Here is a 23,025-nt window from a genome sequence, read left to right as displayed (position 1 = left end):
GGAGCCTGGAACTCCTTCTGGATCTCCCACATGGGTAGCAGGGGTCCAAGCACTTGGAGCATCTACTGCTGCTTCCTCAGGTGCATTATTAGGGGGCTGGATCAGAAGTGGAGGAGCCCAGGACCCAAACCAGTGCTCCGTTACGGGATGTGGGTGACCCAGGTGGTACTTTAACACACAACACCAGTCCCCTTCCCCTCTTCCAGTGTTTTTGTGGCCAGTGTCATTGCACTCTTTACTCATCTTTGAATGAGAGGAATGTTTCTTGATCCATGTTTGTGAGTGTAGGTTAGGGAGGCCCAGTGTGTGAGGAAACTGTGCTTTGGGCTTTCTGCCTTGTGCTGGGCAGTACAGGTGTTTGGCCTAACCTAGCGTCCCTGGCAGCTCTGTGGTGGGAGAAGTCGTAGAGGGGTCAGGAAGCTTCTTCTGTTTACACTGGATATGTCCAGGCAGCAACTTGCTCCTTGGGCTCTGCTTCAGGGAACTTTTCTTTTTAAAATTTTTTAAAGGATTATTTTTATTTATTTGGAAGAGTTGCAGAGAGAGGTAGAGACAGAGAGAGAGGTCTTCCATCCACTGGTTCACTCCCCAGATGGCCGCAATAGCTGGAGCTGCGCTGATCCAAAGCCAGGAGCCAGGAGCCTCCTCCGGATCTCCCACGTGGGTTCAGGGGCCCAAGGACTTGGGCCATCTTCCACTGCTATCCCAGGCCATAGCAGAGAGCTGGATCAGAAGAGGAGCAGCCAGGACTAGAACTGGCATCCATATGAGATGCCGGCGCTTCAGGCCAGGGCTTTAACCTGCTGCGCCAACAGCGTTGGCCCCTGGGGAGCTTTTCTAAGTCACTGGTATCTGCCTTGGGTGTCCTCACTCAACTTGGCTATGTTTTCACTGCCCTTGGCAACTTGCTTCAGGGATATTCAGGGTGTTTTTGTGTTGTGGCCTCAAAGATAGAGTTTCCTTTTCTATCCCTTGTTCTTGTTTTGGGTGGATAATAGGAACAGAAGCCTTCAGGGAGGTCTGTACTCTGGCATCTTAAATCTTTTAAGGCCCACAGCCAGATTTCTTTAATTAATTACTCTGGTCATACTCTGTAAAATTAGAAAGTTGTATAATATCCTAGCCAACATGTTTTTGGTTAAGCTTTTTATGGTTCTGATGTAATTCTTGAAATTTGGGTGAACACTAAATATAGTGAATGTTTTCTTACAGACAGAACCTCCGCTGAACACCCCAGAAAATAGAGAATATCTTGCAGAAATTATGTTTGAGTCATTTAATGTCCCAGGACTCTACATTGCAGTTCAGGTAAAAACAGTTGTTGTGTGATTCCCAAAGAATCTTAGCTGGCCAGTGTGGAAAGAGTGGTAACTCCAGAGGGTCTCTGTCCTGAGATAATGCAGTATCAACTTCCTGTTCTCACTCCTTCAGCCACTCCCACACCCCCACACCCCCCCCACTCCCACACCCCCCACACCCCCACACTCCCACACACAGGTATGAACCAAAACAGTGGGGAACAGGTCCCACGACTTTTACTTTTATATTTGTATTACTGGTATGGACCGTGTAGCTCTCTCTTTTTCTGTGTATTTGTGTCTAATGTGTTTTTTTTCTAGGTGACAGAATAGAAATTCAAGTGTGAATCTCTGCTTGGCTTCTTTTGCTTACTGTAGAGTGTTGAAAAAAATAAATATCTTTACAAGGTTTCCCCTTTTTAGTCCCACTTTATTTTCTTGCTTCTGAGAGATCCTGTGTTTCCATGAGCTTACAAATCTCCTTTTGAAGAGATTTGTACTTGATGTGACTTTTTTGGGGTTGTTGGGGTTGTTTTTGTTTGTTATATCTGCCACCTTTTTTTTTTTAAATGGAATTGGCTGTAATTTTGAGAATTATAAACAAAATGGGTGCTTCCCAAATGTATCTGCATAGGAGCAGTCCCTGCTTTAAAAAAGGAGGAGAAGGAGTTTCACAGGAAAATAGATTTGGGAGGTACTGCATTCTGTGGTCTCCTCATGGTGACTGACCGTGCATATTAATATGGCATAGTCTCTGTAAATTTGTTCCAGCACTTCCAAATTTAGTTAACCACAGATCTTTCCCTGCCTCCTTAAATTTTTTATGTTGCATGGGATAGGGAAACACTTGAGTAAACAGTGTACCAGTGGTTGTCAGAGTGGTCTGTGTATCAAGTTCACCCCTGGGGAGTGTTTGAAAGTACAGATTGAGTACAGACTGTGCTTTGAGTTGGGTAGTTCTTTCCTGTGGGGCTGTCTTGTGCATTGCAGGATATTTGGCAGTAGCCCTGGCCTCTACCTGTGAGAAGACCACCACCACCAGTCACCTGTCTCTTCACAAGTGTAACAAGAAAAGTGATATTAGATACTGCCAGATGTTCTCTCGGGGAGCACATCTGCCCCTGGTTGAGAGCTCCTAGATCTCCGGTATTAGAATTTCTGGGTGGGAGGCCTGCTGATCTGTATTTTAAAGCTTCACAAGTGGTTTTATAGCAGCTGTCTGGTCATTAAAAGGTGGGGAAGTAGTGGATTAGACATTAGTCTTCTATTTACATATTAGAATTCCCTTTTCACTGGATTTTCTTTGTAAAACCTTAGTCTTCTTTATTGAAAACTTGACTCCTGGAGTTTGAAACTTTGTATGTTCAGTTGTGCAAGTTGGAATAGAAATTCCGTGGGGGGAGTGATGGGAGAAAGGGAAAGGAAAGAGTTGCCCAGACTTACTCAGTAAGAGTTTATTGGTCGCACCCAAGGATAAGCAGGCACAGCACTTTAGAAGAAGTTCCCTGTGTACTCGTGGTTTCTGTCTTCTCTCCAGGCAGTGCTGGCCTTAGCAGCGTCCTGGACATCTCGACAAGTTGGCGAGCGCACGTTGACAGGGATAGTCATTGACAGCGGGGACGGCGTCACCCATGTGATCCCAGTGGTAAGCTCCATAGTTAATACCTAACTCCCCTAGGCTTACCATCTGATTGGAGGTAAGTGAAGAAATTAAATAAGCCAGCTACCCTTTTACAAGTAAGATACCACTTTTTAAATGAGAGTTGTATTTGTAAAAGTCTAGTGTTTTAGAAAGTCAGATATGTGAGAAAAGTAAAAAAGATGGTCAATATTTGTGACTTTGGCCATTTAACAATCATAGTGGCAAATTTCTATAGTCAGAGTATCAGTGGTTGTTTGGGATTTCCGGTGTATAGCATCATTCCCATGGGTCTGACATCAGCAGCAGAGACATCATCTAGGCTTAGAGTTCCGAGCTGTTGGAGATACACATCATTTTGGATATTGGGAGTGTAGGGCAACTGCATGACCATTTGAAAGAATATGTCTATGTTTTATGAAAAGGTGTGAATGCTTTTAGCTTGTGTTTTAGAGAAGTTAATTCTGTTTTTTTTATTTTTTAAAAAATATTTTAAATTTATTTGGAAAACAGTGATTCAGAGAGGGGAAAATGGGGAGAAGAAGGGGAAGAGAGAGAGAGATCGAGATCTTCCGTCTACTGGTTCACTGCCCAAATGGCCGCAACAGCTAGGGCTGGGTGAGGCTGAGGCCAGGAGCCAGGAACCCAACACCTTGGCCATTATCTATGCTGCCTTCCAGGTGCTTCAGCAGGAAACTCAATTGGAAGCAGAGGTGGAGGCAAGACTCAAACCAAGTACTCTGATGTGGGATAAGGCGTCCTGAGAAATAGCTCAGCCTGCTGTACCACAGTGCCTGCCCTGATTATTCTTTTTAAAAATGTAGTTAAGAGTCAATGAGCAGATATGGTACTTTTGACTTGTAAAGATTTTGCAACATCATGTTCTGGTTTAATTTTCAAAATATTAAAAAAAAATTAGAGAAGTGATTTCTCATTCCGGTTTAAAGAGCTCTCTCTTTTTCTTTTGGTCCAGTGGATTATTTAAAGGAATTATTTAAGTATTTTAATGAAGTGGAACTGTCTGAAGGGAGGGAGGTATTCATTGGAAAGTCAGACTCATTCCTGATTATCCTTTCCCAATATGACTTCCTCAGTAACCACTTTTACTGATTTTTTGCATATGAGCACATGAGTGTATTGTTTGTTTATATACTTCCTTTGCAAAATGCAAATTTGGATTTTTTCTTTTTTTGAGTGGCAGAGAGATTGAGAGACAAACACAGAGACAGAGAGAAGCTCCCATCTGTTAGTTCACTCACCATAGGCCCACAGTGGTCTAGGATGGGCCAGCCCTGGAACTGGGAGCCAAGAACTCATTCTAGGTCTCCTGTATGTGTGGCTCTGACCCAAATACTTGAGCTGTAACCTGTGCCCTCTCAGGGTCTACATTGATGGGAAAGTGGAATTTGGAGGAGACCAGGGACTTGAACAGGTAGTCAGTATGGGACACAGGTGTTTTAACCACTAGGCCAAATACTTGCCCCATGAATTAGGATTTGAAAAAAAAAAAATCCATTTACTTAAAAAAAAAAAAGTCACCATTTTATTTCAAGAAAGTGAAGGAATGATGTATCAATTGTTCATTCCCCAAATTCCTGCAATAGCCAGGGCTAGGCCAGGCGTAAACAAGGAGTCTGGAACTAAGTCTGGATTTCCCATCTGGGTAACAGGGACATGTGTACTGGAGCCAATACCTGCTACTTCCCAGGGTGCACATAAACAGAAAGCTGGATTGTAAGGGAAGCTAGTACTCAACCCCACAGACTTCTCCATAGGATGTAGGCATTCCAAGTAGCAAGTTAACCTCTGTACCAAATGGCTGCCCCTGGTTTTTTAAATTTATAACTGTATCTTAGTTCCATTTTATTCCAGTGTAAAAATTACATTTTTTGAAAATTTGGATAAAATAGGAACATAAAATAGAACATAGAAAAATGTAAAGAAGAAAATAAAATTACTCATAAAGCTATCCAGAGAACCATGTATTTTTTAGGTTCTAGTTCTTCTAGGCTCTATTTCTTAGCTCACATACACACACACACACACACACACGTACTTTGCACACATTTTAATCAAAATTGGAATAGCCTATGTCTGGTTTTATATCCTAATTATATAATTTTAAAGTTATACCTTGCATATTAACTCTAATTTTCTATTTTATGGTTAAATAGTCTGTGAAGAAATGTTTACTATGTAATTGTGGGCATAGCATACTTCAGTTAGTCATTTTCTTTTGCTTTTTGGACGTGTAGCTTGTTTTAATGTTTCTGGTGCTGTGATGAAACTGCAATTTAGTGGCAATGTTTAGAAAATGCTATATGTAATGCATAGAAAATTGTGAATAGTTTGTGTTAATAAATCTAATATTTTTATGGGTTTAAGTTGATCCTTACTATTTCAATGATTTATATTTATCTTTTATGTCTGCCTTAAATATTTTACAAATACTAGGACTTCACAGAAGGGCTAAATCTGCTTTACTTCTTAAAGTTAGGTACATCAGAAAAAAAAAAAGCAGGAGGAATTCTGTAAGTTGTCCTTGACCTTCATTGGTGGCTGTATCTAGTGCATGTAGTTATTAGAGTTAACACATCTGTAAAATGAAGTCAGTGTTTTACTTCCATTCCCTCTGTGTCACATGATGATTGTTGCACAGAGCTGTAACGTGAAACCCGAGTTATGTCTTTTATCTGATGATACTGTGGTAGGGTGCCATCCACGCTCACCACCAGCATCTCCCCTCCCCAGCCCCTGTAGAACAGTTGGACTTGCCAAGCCTGTCTGTGGCTTCTGTGGCCACTCACTGCCCAGAGGGAGGTGAAGGAGGGAACTTTGGGTCCATGGCTGCTATGGGTGGAAAGATATCAGCCCTACTAGCAAGACCAGAGATAGTGGAGCCACTGTGTGTCCCTTTGCCGGCACCTTACACACCTGCCTTCACTGGCCCAGGAAGTCAGCACAGTGAGAGAATCCAGACTACTGATGCGCCTGCTGCCTTCAAAGGGTGGAGTGCTTAGGTTAACCTATCAGAATTGGTCCTTAGGACGGTACAAGGGACTGTTTGTTGAATACTTAGTGTGTGCCAGAGCACAGCACTACAGGCTTGACATGCAAGATTGTATTAACCTGTGTGAATATAATATAGTAAAGCCCCAGGGAATCATGTGTGGCGGCTGAAACATGGCCATGGCCACTCAGCCAATGAACTAGAAACTGGGGTTTGCATCTAAGTCCTGTGTACTTAACTGATTGCTGATTTTAAGATAAATATGGTAGATTTACCGTTCACTTGACAATTTATAGATAAAACCGTTTCCTTTTTTTTTACAGAAAAAAAATATTGGATTGTCTATTCTCATAGTCAGTGTTACTGTTACTTTTTGGAAATAAACTACCCTATGTGGTTTTCTTTTTCACATTCCTAATGAAAACATCATTTTTGGTTGCTATGGAGAGTCTCACGTTATTGGAATAATTTAGAATTTTAATATTAATGGGATTGCATATGCAGTAATATAAAAATACCTGCAGTACTGAGCTTGCACAGTGGTGACTCAGTAAGTGCTTGTTAGTGCCAGGAGTGGGGTGGGCAAGGGAGGCTGAGGCAGGAGACCTCATGAGTCTGGGCAGCTCCTGTCTGAGAGATTACTTACGCAGGCTGTTCTGCCTCCTCTTCTTCCCCAGGCAGAAGGTTATGTAATTGGAAGCTGCATCAAACACATCCCGATTGCAGGTAGAGATATTACATATTTCATTCAACAGCTGCTAAGGGAGAGGGAGGTGGGAATCCCTCCTGAGCAGTCACTGGAGACCGCAAAAGCCATTAAGGTAAAAACAGATGGGAAACTGGCTGGTTTGGGGGTGAGAGAGAAATGGTGTCTGGCCACGTCCCTTGGAGCCACCATCCCTTCCCTTGCCTCCCTTGCCTGTCCCTATCAACCCTTCCCTGTGAGTGTGGACATTGATTTGTTTACCACTGAGTTAAGGGGGCTGAAGACCTACAGCTCAACAACTTCTGACAGACGCGCTGTTGAGATTTCGGCTGTCAGCGCTATCAGCTTGATAACTGGTATTGAGCACCGGCTCCTGTAGTACAGCAGGGTGTCACTGGAACCTAATTAAATAGAAGTGCAGTTAACTAAAGCTTCTCCCCCCTCTGGAAGGGGAGGCCAGCTGCAGCATCACAGGTGACTGGCGGCATTGGTCTGCACCCATCATTGTGGCCTAAGAATTCAGCAAGTTTGTGGGCAGATGAAATGAAAATGCGTTTATCTTGCTGCAGGAAATTTCAGATCCATGCATTTTTTTTTGTAATGTGCCTTTTCCACAGTTTTTGAAGACCTCTTTTATACTTCAAAACAGTGCAATTCTAGGATCTAGAGTAGACTCATTAAACAAAATTCATCTGTATTTTCTATACTCTAATTTCTATATTAGAAAAGTTACAGGACATTTTAGAATTTAATCAGTAAGATCAGAAGAAAAATGGCTGATAATCCTTAATTAGAGTGTGTGTCTGACATGCTCCTCAGGGTTAATGTTGTCTTACTCTGTACATGGCAATTGATACACCCTTTGTAAAGAGTTTGTCTTCTCAAATTGCAAAATCAGGACAATTAAAAAAAAAATCAAAATGCCAGAAATCCTTAGCAATCCAAGGATAATTATTACACAGATAATGAGGGAAGGAATTTTCTTGGGAGAAGAATTTAGTTTGGAGATGGCAGTGACGTGTGGTCTTGAGTATATTCTTTCTCATTTGGTGCTGTTGAGCTGTAGAGGAGCAGGGGCAGGGGATGTGAGACTCAGCCCTCCTCTCCTGCTGCACTGCTCCTCCTAAGCACCTCAGAGCTGAGGCTGGTTGAAGGAAAGGAAGCACCAGGTGTGGAACCCAACTTAATCTCCTGACTTTTCTTTTTCCCTTAAAGCCCTCACTCCTCTATGTATTTCTCTCACTAAATAAAAAGCTTAAAAACTTAAAAAAAAAAAAAGCACCAGAGATGATTCTCAGGTTTTGATGGACAATCTAGGACAGGGAGGGGCACTGATCTAGGGTAATTTTCTGCAAGTAGGCCCTCTCCTCCCCCAGTTTACCTCTGGCTGGAGGTTCCAGGGAAGGAGGAGGAGTGGTGGCAGGGGCGGGGGCAGGAGAGCTCTCAGTACTCAAAGAGTGAATTCCCGGCACAGAGAAGAGTTGGTCCCTTCCCTCTGGGGCGAAGGTTTTCTGAGGTGTCATAAGACTCTTCTTATTATTATTTATGTTTTTAAAATATATATTTAAATTATTTATTTATTTAACTTTATTCGAAAGAGAGACAGAGACATAAATTTTCCATCCATTGGTTCACTTCCCCAATCCCTGCAATGTCCTGAACTGTGCCAGGTTGAAACGAGGAGCCAGGGACTCAATCCAGCTCTCCCATGTGTGTGACAGGGAACTACTGCCCTTAGAGTGCAAATTAGCAGGAAGCTGGAATTGGAAACGGAGCTGAGACTTGAACCTTGAACCCTGAACCCAGACACTGCCTGTGGGATGCAGGATCCTAAGTGATATCTTAACTGCTGCCCCAAATACCCACTCCAGACTTTGTTTTATAGACTGAAGTGTTTCCTTTTCAAGATTTATTTATTTATTTATTTTTCAGATTAATTAATTAATTAATTTTTGAACAGCAGAGTTACAGAGAGAGAGGGAAAGTTAGATAAATCTTCCATCTGCTGGTTCAGTCTTCAGATGGCTGTAATGGCTGGGACTGGGCCAGGCTGAATCCAGGAGTCTGGAACTCTGTCTCGGTCTCTCACTTGTGTGGCAGGGGCTCAAACACTTGGGCCATGTTCTGCTGCCTTCCCAGGCGCATTTGCAAGGAGCTGGACCAGAAGTGGAGCAGCCAGGACTTAGAACAGGCGCCCAAAAGGATGTTGGTGTTGCAAGCAGTGGCTTAATCCACTGCCCACAACTCCAGCCCCTTTTAGACTGAAATAGTTCACAAGATTTTTCTCTCCTTCTTTCTTTGCCTTTCTTCTGGGGAAGAAAATTTGATACCTGGTGTAATCTTGCTTACCCACCCTGGATCTGCTACAAATGAGAACCCTCTTGTTAGGGTGACTCTTGAGAATCTGAGTGCTCCCCTCTCAGTGGAGGTGGCGCTCCCAAGCCCCATGCTGGGCTTTTGTTTCACTCCCTGCTTACCTGGTTCCATCCTGACCCTGGAAGTTGAGGTGGTGCTGCAGGATTAAGAATGTGTTTTGCTCAGCTGTGAGGATTAGGAGTGGAAGAGACTCTCTTTGCAGACTCCGAGCAGCTTCCCTGACTTGTCAGGTGTGGGTTGGCCCTGTTAGTTCTTACCTCACTTCTTCCTGTAAAGGAAGAGATCCTGGAAGGAATGCTTTAGATGATCCCTACCTGCTGTGGTCATGAGCAGGCCTCAGCGTGTTTAATGTGAACACATCGTTCTGTCCCATGAATGTAGAACTTCCGTGTTAGCACTGCTACTCTGCATCCAGCTTCAGGAGAGTGTTTCACGACATCAGTGAAGTGCGTTAGGATGCTGTAGGGCATTGACCAGTCCTCCCAGGACAGCTGAGTCTTGATAGGTCTCTAGTCTTGATAGATTCAAAGTGCTATTGACTCTCTCTCATCAGGGAACTCAGGGCTGTGTAACAATTCTTGCCCAGCCATTTTAGTTAGCTAGAGTAGATCAAAGGTATCCAGATGTTATGAGAATATGTGTCAGGAATTCTAGGAAACTTAAAGCTTGATGCCACAAAGAGGTCTTTGAGGGAGTCATTCCTTCTAAAATGTATAGAGAGCTCAAGCTGGTGCTGCTCTCGTGCATGGGCTGAGTGGGCCTACCTGAGCCATGCCCACCTGGCGCTTACTTTCAGAAGCTCGTGCCCAGATGTCACCTGCTGCTTTGCTGAGCTGATTGCTAAGGACAGATGATCAACACAGGGATCCCCAAGAACATCACTATCATCAGATTCTCAGGAAACACTTTGCACAGCTCATGTTGGGTGTTGCTGCCAGTGTGGAAGCAAGTAACAAGTTGTGCTGTAGCAGCCGCATCCTGGTGACTCTGGCCCTCCCACCTGACTGCTTTTGTCTATTGTTCTTGGTCCCTATCACCTTTATTGTAGTCCCTTATTGTCTGACTCTCAGCTAGTGTCATCTGGACAGGGATCTGTGTGTTTTATTCACTTGTGTCTTTCCAGTGCCTAGACGTGCGATACATATGTGTTGATTGAGGGTATGCCTCTAGGAAAACCTGGGCAGTTAGAGGACAGTTCTGTGGCTGACTCCACAGCACGTTGATGGCTGAGATTAACCGTGATCTCTCCGTTGGTGCGGCACCAGAGAAGCCATTGCAGTAATGCAGTGGGTGTAGACAGCACCGCAGTCGGTAGATTGGGCTGCAGCACAGTTTGCTGGTCCAGAAGCTGAAGACTACAGGGTGCCTGGAGGGGTGTGAAGAGACACGCCAGGAAAGACTAGACGGAGACAAGGTACTGACCCACGATAGATCTCTTGTAGTGGTTATAGACACCATTCCAATAAGATGGCAACAAAAGTAGACCAAGGCTGGGATCAGTAGTTAAGTGTCAGAGAAAGCAGACTCAGCCTGTCCAGAGTCTGAGTATAGTGATGTCTAATATGAAAGGCAATAGATGAGGAGGCTTGACAGCACATGCACTGTTGTTATGGAGTGGGCAGATGTCATTTCAGGGGTGTGTGTAATGTATGGAGTCCCTGGGTAGCTGTCAGAAAGGGCCGAGACTCTGGGTAGGTGTTAATGTCTGGTGATGTCTTTGTGTGTATATGCAGGAGAAGTACTGTTACATTTGCCCGGATATTGTAAAGGAATTTGCTAAGTATGACATGGATCCCCGGAAGTGGATCAAACAATACACGGGTATCAATGCAATCAATCAGAAGAAGTTCATTATAGATGTTGGTTACGAAAGGTTCCTGGGACCTGAGATATTCTTTCACCCAGAGGTAAGATGCTGCTTTTCCGAATGTGTTGCAGTGTGGTGGATATGGAGCAATATTGCCACCTAGTGTGCATGAAGAGTACTCTCAATGGAGTCCTAGAAGCCAGCTGCCTTTCAGTTCTCTCAGCAGACAGTGACAATGCCCGGGTGCACTGTGTCTGCTCGATTGATTCTTCAATTTGCCTCTTCGTAGACTGGGTTGTCTGCTGAGAGGTTAGAAGAAGTTTTAAGAGCATTGGAAAATAATGGAATTAAAATGAGTCCCAAGGGTTTAGGAGTACCTTCCAGTGAGACAGCTGGTTACCCTGAAGGGATGTATGCAGGTTGATTCTGTGTGAACGTGGGGTGACAGGTAACGTCTCCACCTTCTATGGTGGTCTGTCTGAATCCCAGTTGTAACGCAGGATGGTTGGTCCTGCTGTGTTGCTCACTGAAAGTCAAGGTGAGCTTTTGTCATTTTTACTGGTCATCACAAGGAATTAGTAATACTTCTGCAGAAAGCAGAAATTAAGAGGCAACAGTGTAAGCTCCACGTACAATGGATTAAATTTGTATTTTGGTATTATTTTCCTGCCTAATTCAGTTTACATGAAGTAGGTAGGTATCAAACTGCTGCCTGTTTTAAGATGTATATTTTGTACAAAGAAGTGGTGCTGAGTGTATGCCTCACTATTCATAATCTAATGACTAATATTAACCTAATGAATAGTAGTAACCTAATTAATACTCATGCTCTTGATAGTATCAATTTAAAGTATACAAAAAACAGACCAGTGTCTAGCGAGCAGCTGGTGGACAAGAGGATGTTACTGCATTCTTTCTCTTAGACTTTTGCACACTAAAGCTTTCCTTGATTTTAAAAATAGACTTCAAACGTGATTGAGTGGAATTATTTGCACTTCAGCTTACTTAACTCAAAGAATTGAATCTAGTAACTGTTATATTGTACAGATTGTTGCATTTTAAAGTTACCACCATCAAGAAATACAGCCCTTCCCCTGTCTTCTAGGCCAGGGTTATCCTTCCACTGAACATGTTTCCTTTTCCTTATGTCCTGCCTAACTTTCTCATGTTGGCAATATTCACTGGTGATACACTTGTGAGTTTCTCATTGCGTATCACGTAGCTCACACACATAACTTTTCTCTCATTAGCATGATTTACTATGTATTTGTGATGTGGGGTGGGGCTGTCTTTGTTACTAAATCTCATGTTTCTTGTCTCAAGGAGACACAGGTTACCACTTCATGGGTATGTGATCCGTCATCTGTGAGATTGCTTTGACGTTCCTTCATTCCAGTGTGAAGTGTTTTTAAGTTACAGTGAATTGTATTATTTGTTAAAGTTTCTTTTTTTTACAAAGAACTTTTTTATTTTCCTATTTGAGAGAAATGTATGATGTTTCTTTTGTATTTATGTAAAATTTAGTTTGCCAACCCAGACTTCATGGAGTCCATCTCGGATGTTGTCGATGAAGTAATACAAAACTGTCCCATTGATGTGCGACGCCCGCTGTATAAGGTATAAGCTGATTGGGTAAGGTACTTTGATTTCATTCCAAAATTAAAGGCACAGAATTCTGAGACTAGGTGCTTAATATACTGACATTTCTGTTTTGCTTTCTGTTTTATAGGATTTGTTAACAGCAGTATAATTATAAATGATTTTACTCGGAGAAAGACTGACTTAAAATGTTTAGAAATATGACTTGGTTAACTAGAAGTATTTAATGTAGATACTGTAATATATTTTATTCTTACCTGGGAAGGTATATTTTAAATTGGAAAATTTTGGTCCTCTCACTGGTTGAAAGATAAAAGTGATACCTTCTTAGGCCTCCTGTGAACTCTGCAGTCTTGTTTCATGCATATTTACTTAGGTTCAATGCTAATGTGCTGTGATAGAAGTTAGAGTCCAAAATGGAACAATCAGATTGTAGAATATGCTCTTAAAATTTTTTTTTCAAAATTCTTGGATTGCCTAGAATTTGAAAACTTGGAATGAGAAAAGTCTAGTCCATGTAATTGGTGAATAACAGGAAATGCTGGCCCAGAGCTGGCAGCCAGAAACTGAAGGCAGAATGTGATTATCAGTTAGCTTTCCTCCATCTCTCGTTAGCCTTTGCCTGAGTGAATCATACTGCCACTGTAAGCCTCGTGACTTCATCTCACTCAAATTTGGCTAGATTGATTTTCTTTTCTTTATTTTAAAGATTTATTTATTTGAAAGGCAGAGTGATAGAGGGAGAGGGAGAGAGCAAGAACGAGAGCAAAAGAGAGAAATGTCTTCCATTTGCTGGTTCACTTCTTAAATGCCTGCAACAGCCAGGGTTAGGTCAGGCTGAAGCCAGGAGCCAGGCACTTCACCCAGGTCTCCCACAGGGGTGACAGAAACCTAAGTACTTGGGCTGTTATCTGCTGCCTTCAGACACACTAGCAGGAAGCTGCATTGGAAGTGGAGGAGCTGGGACTAGACCCCAGGAGCTCCTGATACGGGAATGTGGATGTCCCAAGCAGAGGCTCAACCTGTGGTGCCACAGCGCCTGCCCCAGGTGAATTTTAAAGAGTAGAGAAATGGTTCAACAGTGAGGACTCAATAAATTTTAACTTTTATTTAAAAAGATGTATTTATTTATTTGGAAAGTAGAGTTACAGAGAGAGAGTGAGGACTGAGACAGTGATCTTCCATCTACTGGTTTACCCCCAGATGACTGCAACAGCCAGGGCTGGGCCAGACCAATAATAGAAGCCAGGAGTTTCATCTAGGTCTTCCACTTGGGTGGCAGGAGCCCAAACACTTAGGCCATCATCCTCTGCTTTTCCCAGGCCATTGGCAAGGAGCTGGATTAGAAGTGGCGCAGCAGGGATATGAACTGGCACCTGTATGGGAGGCCAGCGCCACAGGCCGTAGCTTTACCTGCTATACCACAGTGCTGACCCCTGTTTTATCTTCACAACAGAATACTAGGTAACCTTTGAAAAGAATGAGGTAAATCAGTGTAAATTCAAATGAGAAGATAGCTATAGTACATCTTAAATAAAAGAACTTATAAAACTTTACATATAATTTCATTTTATATAAAATATAGCTTGCATATTTTTGATACATACTTTGCTGCTTTTTTAAAGATTTATTTATTCATTTCAAAGTCAGAGTTACAGAGAAAAAAGGAGCAACATATAGTGAGAGAAGTTTTCCATTCGCTGGTTCACTCCCCAGATGCCTACAATGGCTGGGTCCAGGCCAGGCTGAAGCCAGGAGCCAGGAGCTTCTTCTGGGTCTCCCACATTGGGGACAGGGGCCCAAGCACTTGGATAATCCTGTGCTGCTTTCCCAAGCCATTAGCAGGGAGCCGGATTGAAAGTGGTGCCCATATGGGATGCTGGCACTGCAGGCAGCAACTTTACCTGTTGTGGCACATTGCCAGCCCCTTTGCTCCTGAAGTAAGGAAAGTATCTTTGAGGGTATGGTGATGGTTAACTTTTATGTTTGTTTTTTGTGCTTTAAAATTGCTTGAATTTTTTTTTTTTTTTTTTTTTGACAGGCAGAGTGGACAGTGAGAGAGAGAGACAGAGAGAAAGGTCTTCCTTTGCCGTTGGTTCACCCTCCAATGGCCGCCGCGGCCAGCGCGCTGCGGCCAGCGCGCTGCGGCCGGCGTACCGCGCTGATCCGATGGCAGGAGCCAGGAGCCAGGAGCCAGGTGCTTTTCCTGGTCTCCCATGGGGTGCAGGGCCCAAGCACCTGGGCCATCCTCCACTGCACTCCCTGGCCACAGCAGAGGGCTGGCCTGGAAGAGGGGCAGCCGGGACAGAATCCGGCGCCCCGACCGGGACTAGAACCCGGTGTGCCGGCGCCGCTAGGCGGAGGATTAGCCTAGTGAGCCGCGGCGCCGGCCAAAATTGCTTGAAATTTTATAGTCAACAAATCTTGTTTTTATAATTGGAAAATATTTTCCTACCTAGATAATGTTTTTTTTAAATTTATTTTTTAATGTTTATTTATTTATTTGAAAGGCAGAGTTATAGAGGCAGAGGCAGAGAAAGAGAGGTCTTCCACCTGCTGGTTCACTCCTCAAATGACTGCAATGGCTGGAGCTGTGCCGATCTGAAGCCAGAAGGCAGGAAATCTAGATAATGTATTATGACCAGAAAACAAATTATGATTCCAAGTGTTGTTGGCCTTGTAGCCTTAATTAAACACCTTTCCTGCAATAAAAACCTGCCATAAGAGGGAAATTAAAGAGATTGCAGTGTGAAAGTTAAGTAGCGTGTCTTGTGCTTTCTAATTCTCAAATCTCACTTAACATTGTCTTATTGTCAGTGAGAGACAGGAGGGACTGGCATTGTGGCATGGTGGGTAAAGCCTCTGCCGGTTAATGCTGGCATCCCTTATGGATTCTAATTCGTGTCCTGGCTGCTCCACTTTCTGATCCAGCTCCCTGCTAACGGCCTGAGAAAGACAGTAGAAGATGGCCCAAGTGCTTGGGCCCCTGCTACCCACGTGGGCGATCCAGGTGAAGCTCCTGGCTTCAGCCTGGCTCAGCCCCGGCTGTTGCAGCATCTTGAGAGTGAATCAGCAGATGGAAAGTCTCTCTCTTTCTCTCTTCCTCTGTCACTCTGACAGGAACAGGCGCACATAAAGAGCCTAATTCATCATCAAGAAGCTTTGCCCCCTGTTATGGACTGCTCGTGCTGGTCTCATTTGATGACACAGTTCACTTAGTTCAGTGAGCTCCATATTCAATAAGCGATGGCAGCCCCAGAGATGGAGAAAGGTGGCAGAAACTAGAGCCATGTGGGTGAAATGAAACAAATTGGTCTCAGGCTTTGTTTATTTTGGGGGAGGGGTATCAGGAGAGGCCATTTTATCTCTTGTCATAGGAGAAATTCGTTAACCAACACAATGACTGTATTATTTAGGAAGGGTAAGGCAATCTTTACTTCTACTGTGTTGCTTATCCAAGGACGCTTGAGGAATCTGCCTCTGTTTCTTCCCCTACTACGGTGCCTGCCCCTTTCTTTCTAATAATTTCACTGAGATGCCGTTTTCCTTTTTGGAATTAGTAAGTAACACTGTGTTTAACGTGCGGATTCTGAACTCAAGGAAGCTTTATAAACTGGAGAGACAAGGCAAGCATATGAGAATGACATGTGACTGCTGCAGGAGTTTCAAATCACTTAAGCTTTTGTGTCAGATGTAGGGATGGTGGTATATCCCATGAGGCCATGTTTGTGTACAGGGCTTGATATCTAAACCTGGGAAAGTCATGAGAGAGAACAAGGATTAAAGGTGGGGAGAGACAATGGCTCATGAAGAAGAGGAGGAAGGAAACGATCTAGGGGCTAGTGCTGAGGGTGTCTGAGGCAGAGGGTGCAGTGGTGAGTTCTCTTCCCCTCACCGCTCTGTAGATCAGCCTCACGTTTCCATCTGCTTTCTAAACGTTCCAGCTGACTGTCGGGTGGTGTCCTCAGCAGCTACCCACAGATAGCTTACTGTTCTCTTAGTTCATACGCGTACTCCTCTCCCAGTCACCTGGCTGGAAGTGTTAGATTGTGTCAGAGACAGCTGCAAAATGGGCTAGTACAATGGTGATACTAGTGTTGTGCGTGCGATAATAGCTCGTTAAAAATGTCCTTTCACAGTCATTTTTTAAAGATTTATTTATTTATTTGAAAGTCAGAGTTACATAGGAAGAGAAGGAGAAGCAGAGAGAGAGGGGGTCTTCCATCCGCTGGTTCACTCCCTAATTGGCTGCAACGGCTGGAGCTGCGCCGATCCGAAGCCAGGAGCCAGGAGCTTCCTCTGGGTCTCCCTCACGGGTGCAGGGGCCCATGGACTTGTGCCATCTTCCACTGCTTTCCCAGGCCATAGCAGAGAGCTGGATCGGAAGTGGCGCAGCTGGGACCCAAACCGGCGCCCATATGGGATGCCCGCACTGCAGGTGGTGGCTTTACCCACTATGCCACAGCGCTGGCCCCCACAGTCATTGTTAGGTGGCTTAACAATCAAGAGAAGTGAGGTGGTGTTGGCTGTTGACTGCCTGTATATTTATAGTAATCATCTTGGACTTCAGTAGATGTCTAAGTCAGCAGTTTCCTGTAGATCATTTGATGAAAGGAGATGAGGGCAGACCCATTCTAGATAGGATAATGAATGATGGGATAGAGAAACTGTAAGAAAACATGGTCTTAGAAAGGTTTTTGAGGACTGGTGTTATGGTGCAGCTGGTTAAAGCCCTGGCCTGAAGCACTGGCATCCCATCTTGGTGCCGGTTCAAGTCCCGGCTTCTCCTCTTCTGATCCAGCTCTCTGCTATGGCCTGGGAAAGCAGTACAAGATGGCCCAAGTCCTTGGGCCCCTGCACTCACGTGGGAGACCTGGAAGAAGCTCCTGGCTCCTGGCTTCGGATCGGCACAGCTCTGGCTGTTGTAGTCATCTGGGGGAGTGACCAGCAGATGGAAGACTCTCTCTGTCTCTACCTCTCTCTGTAACTCTTTCAAATAAATGAAATAAATCTTAAAAAAAAAAAAATTGAAGGGTCTCTGAGAGAGGATCAGGATTGTAGCTTAACAAATACAAATAAGTTTAACCCGCCGGCGCCGCGGCTCACTAGGCTAATCCTCCGCCTAGCGGCGCCGGCACACCGGGTTCTAGTCCCGGTCGGGGCGCCGGATTCTGTCCCGGTTGCCCCTCTTCCAGGCCAGCCCTCTGCTGTGGCCAGGGAGTGCAGTGGAGGATGGCCCAGGTGCTTGGGCCCTGCACCCCATGGGAGACCAGGAAAAGCACCTGGCTCCTGGCTCCTGCCATCGGATCAGCGCGGTGCGCCGGCCGCAGCACGCTGGCCGCGGCGGCCATTGGAGGGTGAACCAACGGCAAAGGAAGACCTTTCTCTCTGTCTCTCTCTCTCACTGTCCACTCTGCCTGTCAAAAAAAACAAAAAAAACAAAAAACACAAAAAACACAAAAAAAACAAATAAGTTTAACCCAGTTACTTGCATTTCCTTCCTTCCTCCCTTCCTCCCTTCCTTCTGTTTATTTATTTGAAAGGCATAATTACAAAGAGGCAGAGAGAGAGAAAGAAGTCCTCTATCCACTGGTTAACTCCCCAAATGGTCTCAGTGGCTGGAGCTTCTTCCTGCTCTCCTTGGGTGCAGGGGCCCAAGGACTTGGGTCATCTTCTGCTTTCCCAGGCCATAGCAGAAAGCTGGATCAGAAGTGGAGTAGCTGGGATTTGAACCGGCACCCATATGGGATGCTGGCACTGCAGGCATCAGCTTTATCTGCTACACTACAGCACTGGCCCCTGCATTTTCTAATACATTAATTTTTTTTTTATTTGAAAGAGAGAGGAAGAGAGAGGGTAAGCAAGAGTGTGTTCAGTCCCATCCTCACTCCCCAGCTGCCAGCAATGGCCAGGTCTGGGAGCTGAGAACACAATCCAGGTCTCCCAGTGGGTGGCAGGAACCAGTTTGCTTTACCCATCATTGCTGCCTCCCGAGGTCTGCATTGTCAGGTAGCTAGAGCTTGTAACTGAACCCAAAGTGATTTGCTATAAGACATGGAAATTTTTTTTTTCTAAAAGATCCTAGTTTAGTGGAAATAAAGACAATGGCTATAAATAATTGAATGGGAAAATGACCATTTCAGAAATATACAGTAAATTTTTAAAATAGTCACAGATCATCAAAACTATAGTAGTATAACATTCTTTTTTTATTACTTTATTTTTTTATTTAGTAAATATAAATTTCCAAAGTACTTATGGATTACAGTGGCTTTCCCCCATAATTTCCCTCCCACTCACACCCCTCCCATCTCCCGCTCCCTCTCCCATTCCATTCACATCAAGATTCATTTTCAAATAACTTTATATATAGAAGATGATTTAGTATATATTTAGTAAAGATTTCATCAGTTTGCACCCACACAGAAACACAAAGTGTAAAATACTGTTTCAGTACTAGTTATAGCATTACTTCACATTGGACAACACATTAAGGATAGATCCCACATGAGAAGTAAGTACACAGTGACTCCTGTTGTTGACTTAACAATTTGACACTCTTGTTTATGGCGTCAGTAATCTCCCTAGGCTCTAGTCATGAGTTGCCAAGGTTATGGAAGCCTTTTGAGTTTGCCGACTTCGATCTTATTCCGACAGGGTCATAGTCAAAGTGGAAGTTCTCTCCTCCCTTCAGAGCTTTCTCTGAAGGTACCTTTGTACCTCCTTCTTTGATGGCCCCGTTCTTTCATTGGACATTTTAACATTCAGGCTAAATTCCTGCTCTTAAAATAAATTTTATCAGTATCAGTTTTTTCTTTTTTCTTTTTGTTATAAAAAGATGTATTTATTTATTTGAAAGGTAGTATTACAGAGAGAGACAGAGAGATCATCCATCCACTGGCTCACTTCCCAAATGGCTGCTGTGGCCTGGGCTAGGCTGAAGGCAGGAGCCCAGAACTTCATCTAGGTCTTCCTTGTGGATGGCAGGAGCCCAAGCACGTGGACCATCTTTTGCGGCTTTCCTAGGTGCATTAGCAGGGAGCTGGATCAGAAGCAGAACAGCTGGGACTTGAACTGGCACTCATATGGGATGCCAGTATCATAGATGGCAGTTTAACCTGCTGTGCCACAATGCTGGCTGCCCAAAATTTCTGTAATTTGTTGCTCAGAGATTAGGAAAAAATGACTAACCTTGTAAATATAATTTAAGTGGTTGATAATTTCAGAATTGCTTTTTTTTGGTGGCTCATTGGTCTCTAGGTCCTGTACTATTAATCAAAGTTCCAGCAGTGGGGAATATCTGGCCCCTGGGTTGTATAAGGCCCACGAAATCATTTGGCCTGGCCCTGCCAAGACAGTTCAAAGTGGGACCTGAAATTCAATAAATCTACAGCAAGCTAATTTTTAAGTTGATAATTTGTATGGCCTGCAGATATTATAAAATAATATCCAAATGGCCCTTGGCAGAAAAAAAAAGATTCCCCACACTTCACAGTATTTATTTGAAATTTTGTCATTAATCACAGGCTTTTAAAAGATCCTTTAATAGCTATAATCTATTGAAAGTTTACACTTTTGGCCAGTGCCGCGTCTCGATAGGCTAATCCTCCACCTAGCGGCGCCGGCACACCCGGTTCTAGTCCCGGTCAGGGTGCCAGATTCTGTCCCAGTTGCCCCTCTTCCAGGCCAGCTCTCTGCTGTGGCCAGGGAGTGCAGTGGAGGATGGCCCAAGTGCTTGGGCCCTGCACCCCATGGGAGACCAGGAGAAGTACCTGGCTCCTGCCATCGGATCAGCGCGGTGCGCCGGCCGCAGCACATCAGCTGTGGCGGCCATTGGAGGGTGAACCAACGGCAAAGGAAGACCTTTCTCTCTATCTCTCACTATCCACTCTGCCTGTCCAAAAAAAAAAAAAAAAAAGAAAGTTTACACTTTATTTTTTATTATATAATGGCACTTTGCTGATAATGACCCTGTGCAATATTTCCTGTTTCTGTTCTCATCTCACAAATAAAACTGAGACCTTCAGGGGACCAGCATTTTAGTCTGTTGTTACGTGCTGAATGAGGCTTCTATGTGCAGGGACTTTAATCATTTCTTTTCTTTTTTTTTAAAAATTATTTTATTTATTTGGAAGGCAGAATTAGAGAGAGAGATTCTGTCAGCTCCATAAATGGCTATAATGATAGGGGCTAGGTCAGGCTGAAGCTAGGAGCTTCATCCAGGTCTCCCACGTGGTTGCAGGAGCCGCTGCTTTACCAGGTGCATTAGCAGAGAGCTAAATTGGAAGTGGAGCAACCGGGACTCGAACTGTTATCCATATGGGCTACCATTATCATAGGCAGTGGCTTTTTCAGCTAGGCCACAATTCTGGCCCCTGAAGTTTCTTTCTTTTTTTTAAAAATTTTTAAATTTTTTTGAAGATTTATTTATTTATTTGAAAGAGTTACACAGAGAGAGGAGAGGCAGAGAGAGAGATTGGTCTTCCATCCGATGGTTCACTCCCCAATTGGCCACAACTGCTGGAGCTACACAGATCTGAAGCCAGGAGCCAGGAGCTTCTTCTGGTTCTCCCATGCGGGTGCAGAGGCCCAAGGTCTTGGGCCATCTTCTACTGCCTTCCCAGGCCATAGCAGAGAGCTGGATTGAAAATGGAGCAGCCAGGACTCGAACTGGCACTCATATGGGATGCTGGCGCTTCAGGCCAGGGCATTAACCCACTGCACCACAGCGCCGGCCCCTCTTTCTCTCTTTTTTTAAAGATTTATTTATTTGAAAGAGATACAAGAGAGGAGTAAAGAAAGAGCATTTCAATCCTTTGCTTCATTCCCCAAATGACTACAACGTCCAGGGCTGGGCTAGGCCAAAGCCAGGAGCCAGAAGCTTCTTCCAGGTCTCCCACATTGGTGTGGGGGCACATGACTTGGGCCATCTCTGCTGCTTTCCCAGGCTCATTAGCAGGGAGCTGTATCAGAAGTGGAGCGTCCGGGACTTGAACCGGTGCCCATACGGGATGCTGGTGCTGCAGGCGGAGACTTAACCTTCTGCGATACAGTGCCGGCACCTCCCTGCCACCACCACCACCTCCATGGTTTCTTAAAGTACATTGTCTTAATTATTGCATACATCAGAAAATTGAGTTTTATGGTGCTAAGTAAGAACCTGTACTGTTAACAGGTAAGGTTGAATTTTGGGCCCATTGCCTGCATTTATTTTATTTTTTTTTTGCATTTTTGAAAACTTACACCTTTTCCACTCTATGATGCTGACAATTATGTCAATGTGGAGGGGAGGTGAGTCTCCCAAGAAGGAAACCCTGCTCCTGAACTCTGTCTGCTGTTAGGCTGATCGTTTCTTCCCTGTGGTCTTTGAAATGGTTTTGGCTTTGCCCTGGCTACAGATTTGTGCAGAATAAGTCTTTTGCTCTATCAGCCACTTCTGCTTTTATGTAAGGAGCCTTGTAGCTGATATAAAATTCAAATAGGGTTGAGAGCTGGGAGGACTGAGTATGGTGGAGTTGACCTTGTCTTTTGTGCTTTGTCACACAGCTGAGCTCTCTGTGGAACAGAGGAAAGAGACACACTTGTGAGGCTACCCCCACTTCGCCACTTTCCTGGATGTATCATGGTGTCCCACACGAGAGGTTGATTTCTTTGGTCGTGGTGTACATTTGTTGTGGGTTGGCAGTGGGTTCTGTACCATCTTGTGACTGCTGCTTCTGCAAGTGGGTGGAAGATCTCTCTCTCTCTCTCTCTCTTTCTCCTTCTCTCTCTCTGTGGTTCTGCCTTTCAGATAAATAGAAAACATCATTATTAACTATTATCACCATGTTACACCTTAGGTTTCCAGAACTTGTTTATGTTACAACTAAGTTTGCATCCTTTGACCAATATCTCCCACTTTCCTACTACTGTCCTTGGTAACCACTGTTCTACTGCCTACTTTTATGAGCTTGACTAAACATTTAGAATTGGGGGCTGGTGTTCTGATGCAGCAGGTTAAACTCCTGCAATGCTGGTATCCCATATTCTAGCACAAGTTCGAGTGCAGGTTGCTGCTCTTCCAATCTTGCTTCACCCTAATGCACCTGGAAAGGCAGCAGAAGATGGCTTAAGTATGTGGACCTCTGTCACCCATGTGGGAGACCAGGATGGAGTAGTTGGCTCCTGGCTTTCGCCTGACCGAGACCTTGCTGTTGCAGCCATTTGGGAGTGACCCTGTGGATGGAAGATCTCTCTCCATCTCTTCCTTTCTCGTCACTCTGCCATTTGAATAAATAAGTAAACACATCTTTAAAAAAACTTAGACTCTTTGCAAAAACAAAGCAGTGTTTTTTAGACGGAGGCAGTCATCATCTGTCTAATTTTCAGTCAATTATTGGCAGAAATAATAAAGATGATAGACATGTCCTCTCTGTTCTGCCTTTGGAACAACAGGGAGGGTCTGCAGGGATGTCAGAGCAGGTAGTACACGACCTCATCCGCCTTGGGCATCGTCCTAGAACTCTAGAATGGACAGGTCTGGATCCTGCCCTGGGGATTCTGTTGTAGTTGGGCCTGGTGGAGCCTGACAAAGTGATTCTAAGGTTCGAC

The 23,025-nt window shown here is 44.2% G+C and overlaps 1 protein-coding gene across 6 annotated transcripts in view; it reads left to right on the top strand.

Annotated features, from left to right (window-relative positions):
• ACTR3B (actin related protein 3B) overlaps window positions 1-23,025 on the top strand; it is a 119,922-nt gene that overhangs the window by 70,665 nt on the left and 26,232 nt on the right. For 5 of the 6 annotated variants that reach the window (XM_051857097.2, XM_008263930.4, XM_008263927.4 and 2 more), the window contains 5 exons: window positions 1,213-1,308; window positions 2,836-2,943; window positions 6,625-6,768; window positions 10,763-10,936; window positions 12,361-12,453. In XM_051857097.2, the coding sequence (XP_051713057.1) occupies window positions 1,213-1,308; window positions 2,836-2,943; window positions 6,625-6,768; window positions 10,763-10,936; window positions 12,361-12,453 (615 nt within the window). Of the gene's footprint in view, window positions 1-1,212; window positions 1,309-2,835; window positions 2,944-6,624; window positions 6,769-10,762; window positions 10,937-12,360; window positions 12,469-23,025 lie in introns of all 6 variants that reach the window. The other variant, XR_011390302.1, reaches the window with a different exon arrangement.

The sequence above is a fragment of the Oryctolagus cuniculus genome, chromosome 7, assembly GCF_964237555.1.
Source record: "Oryctolagus cuniculus chromosome 7, mOryCun1.1, whole genome shotgun sequence".
Classification (NCBI taxonomy): Eukaryota; Metazoa; Chordata; class Mammalia; order Lagomorpha; family Leporidae; genus Oryctolagus; species Oryctolagus cuniculus.
The sequence above is the reverse complement of the archived record's forward strand: the minus strand, read 5'-3'. Positions and strand labels throughout refer to the sequence as shown.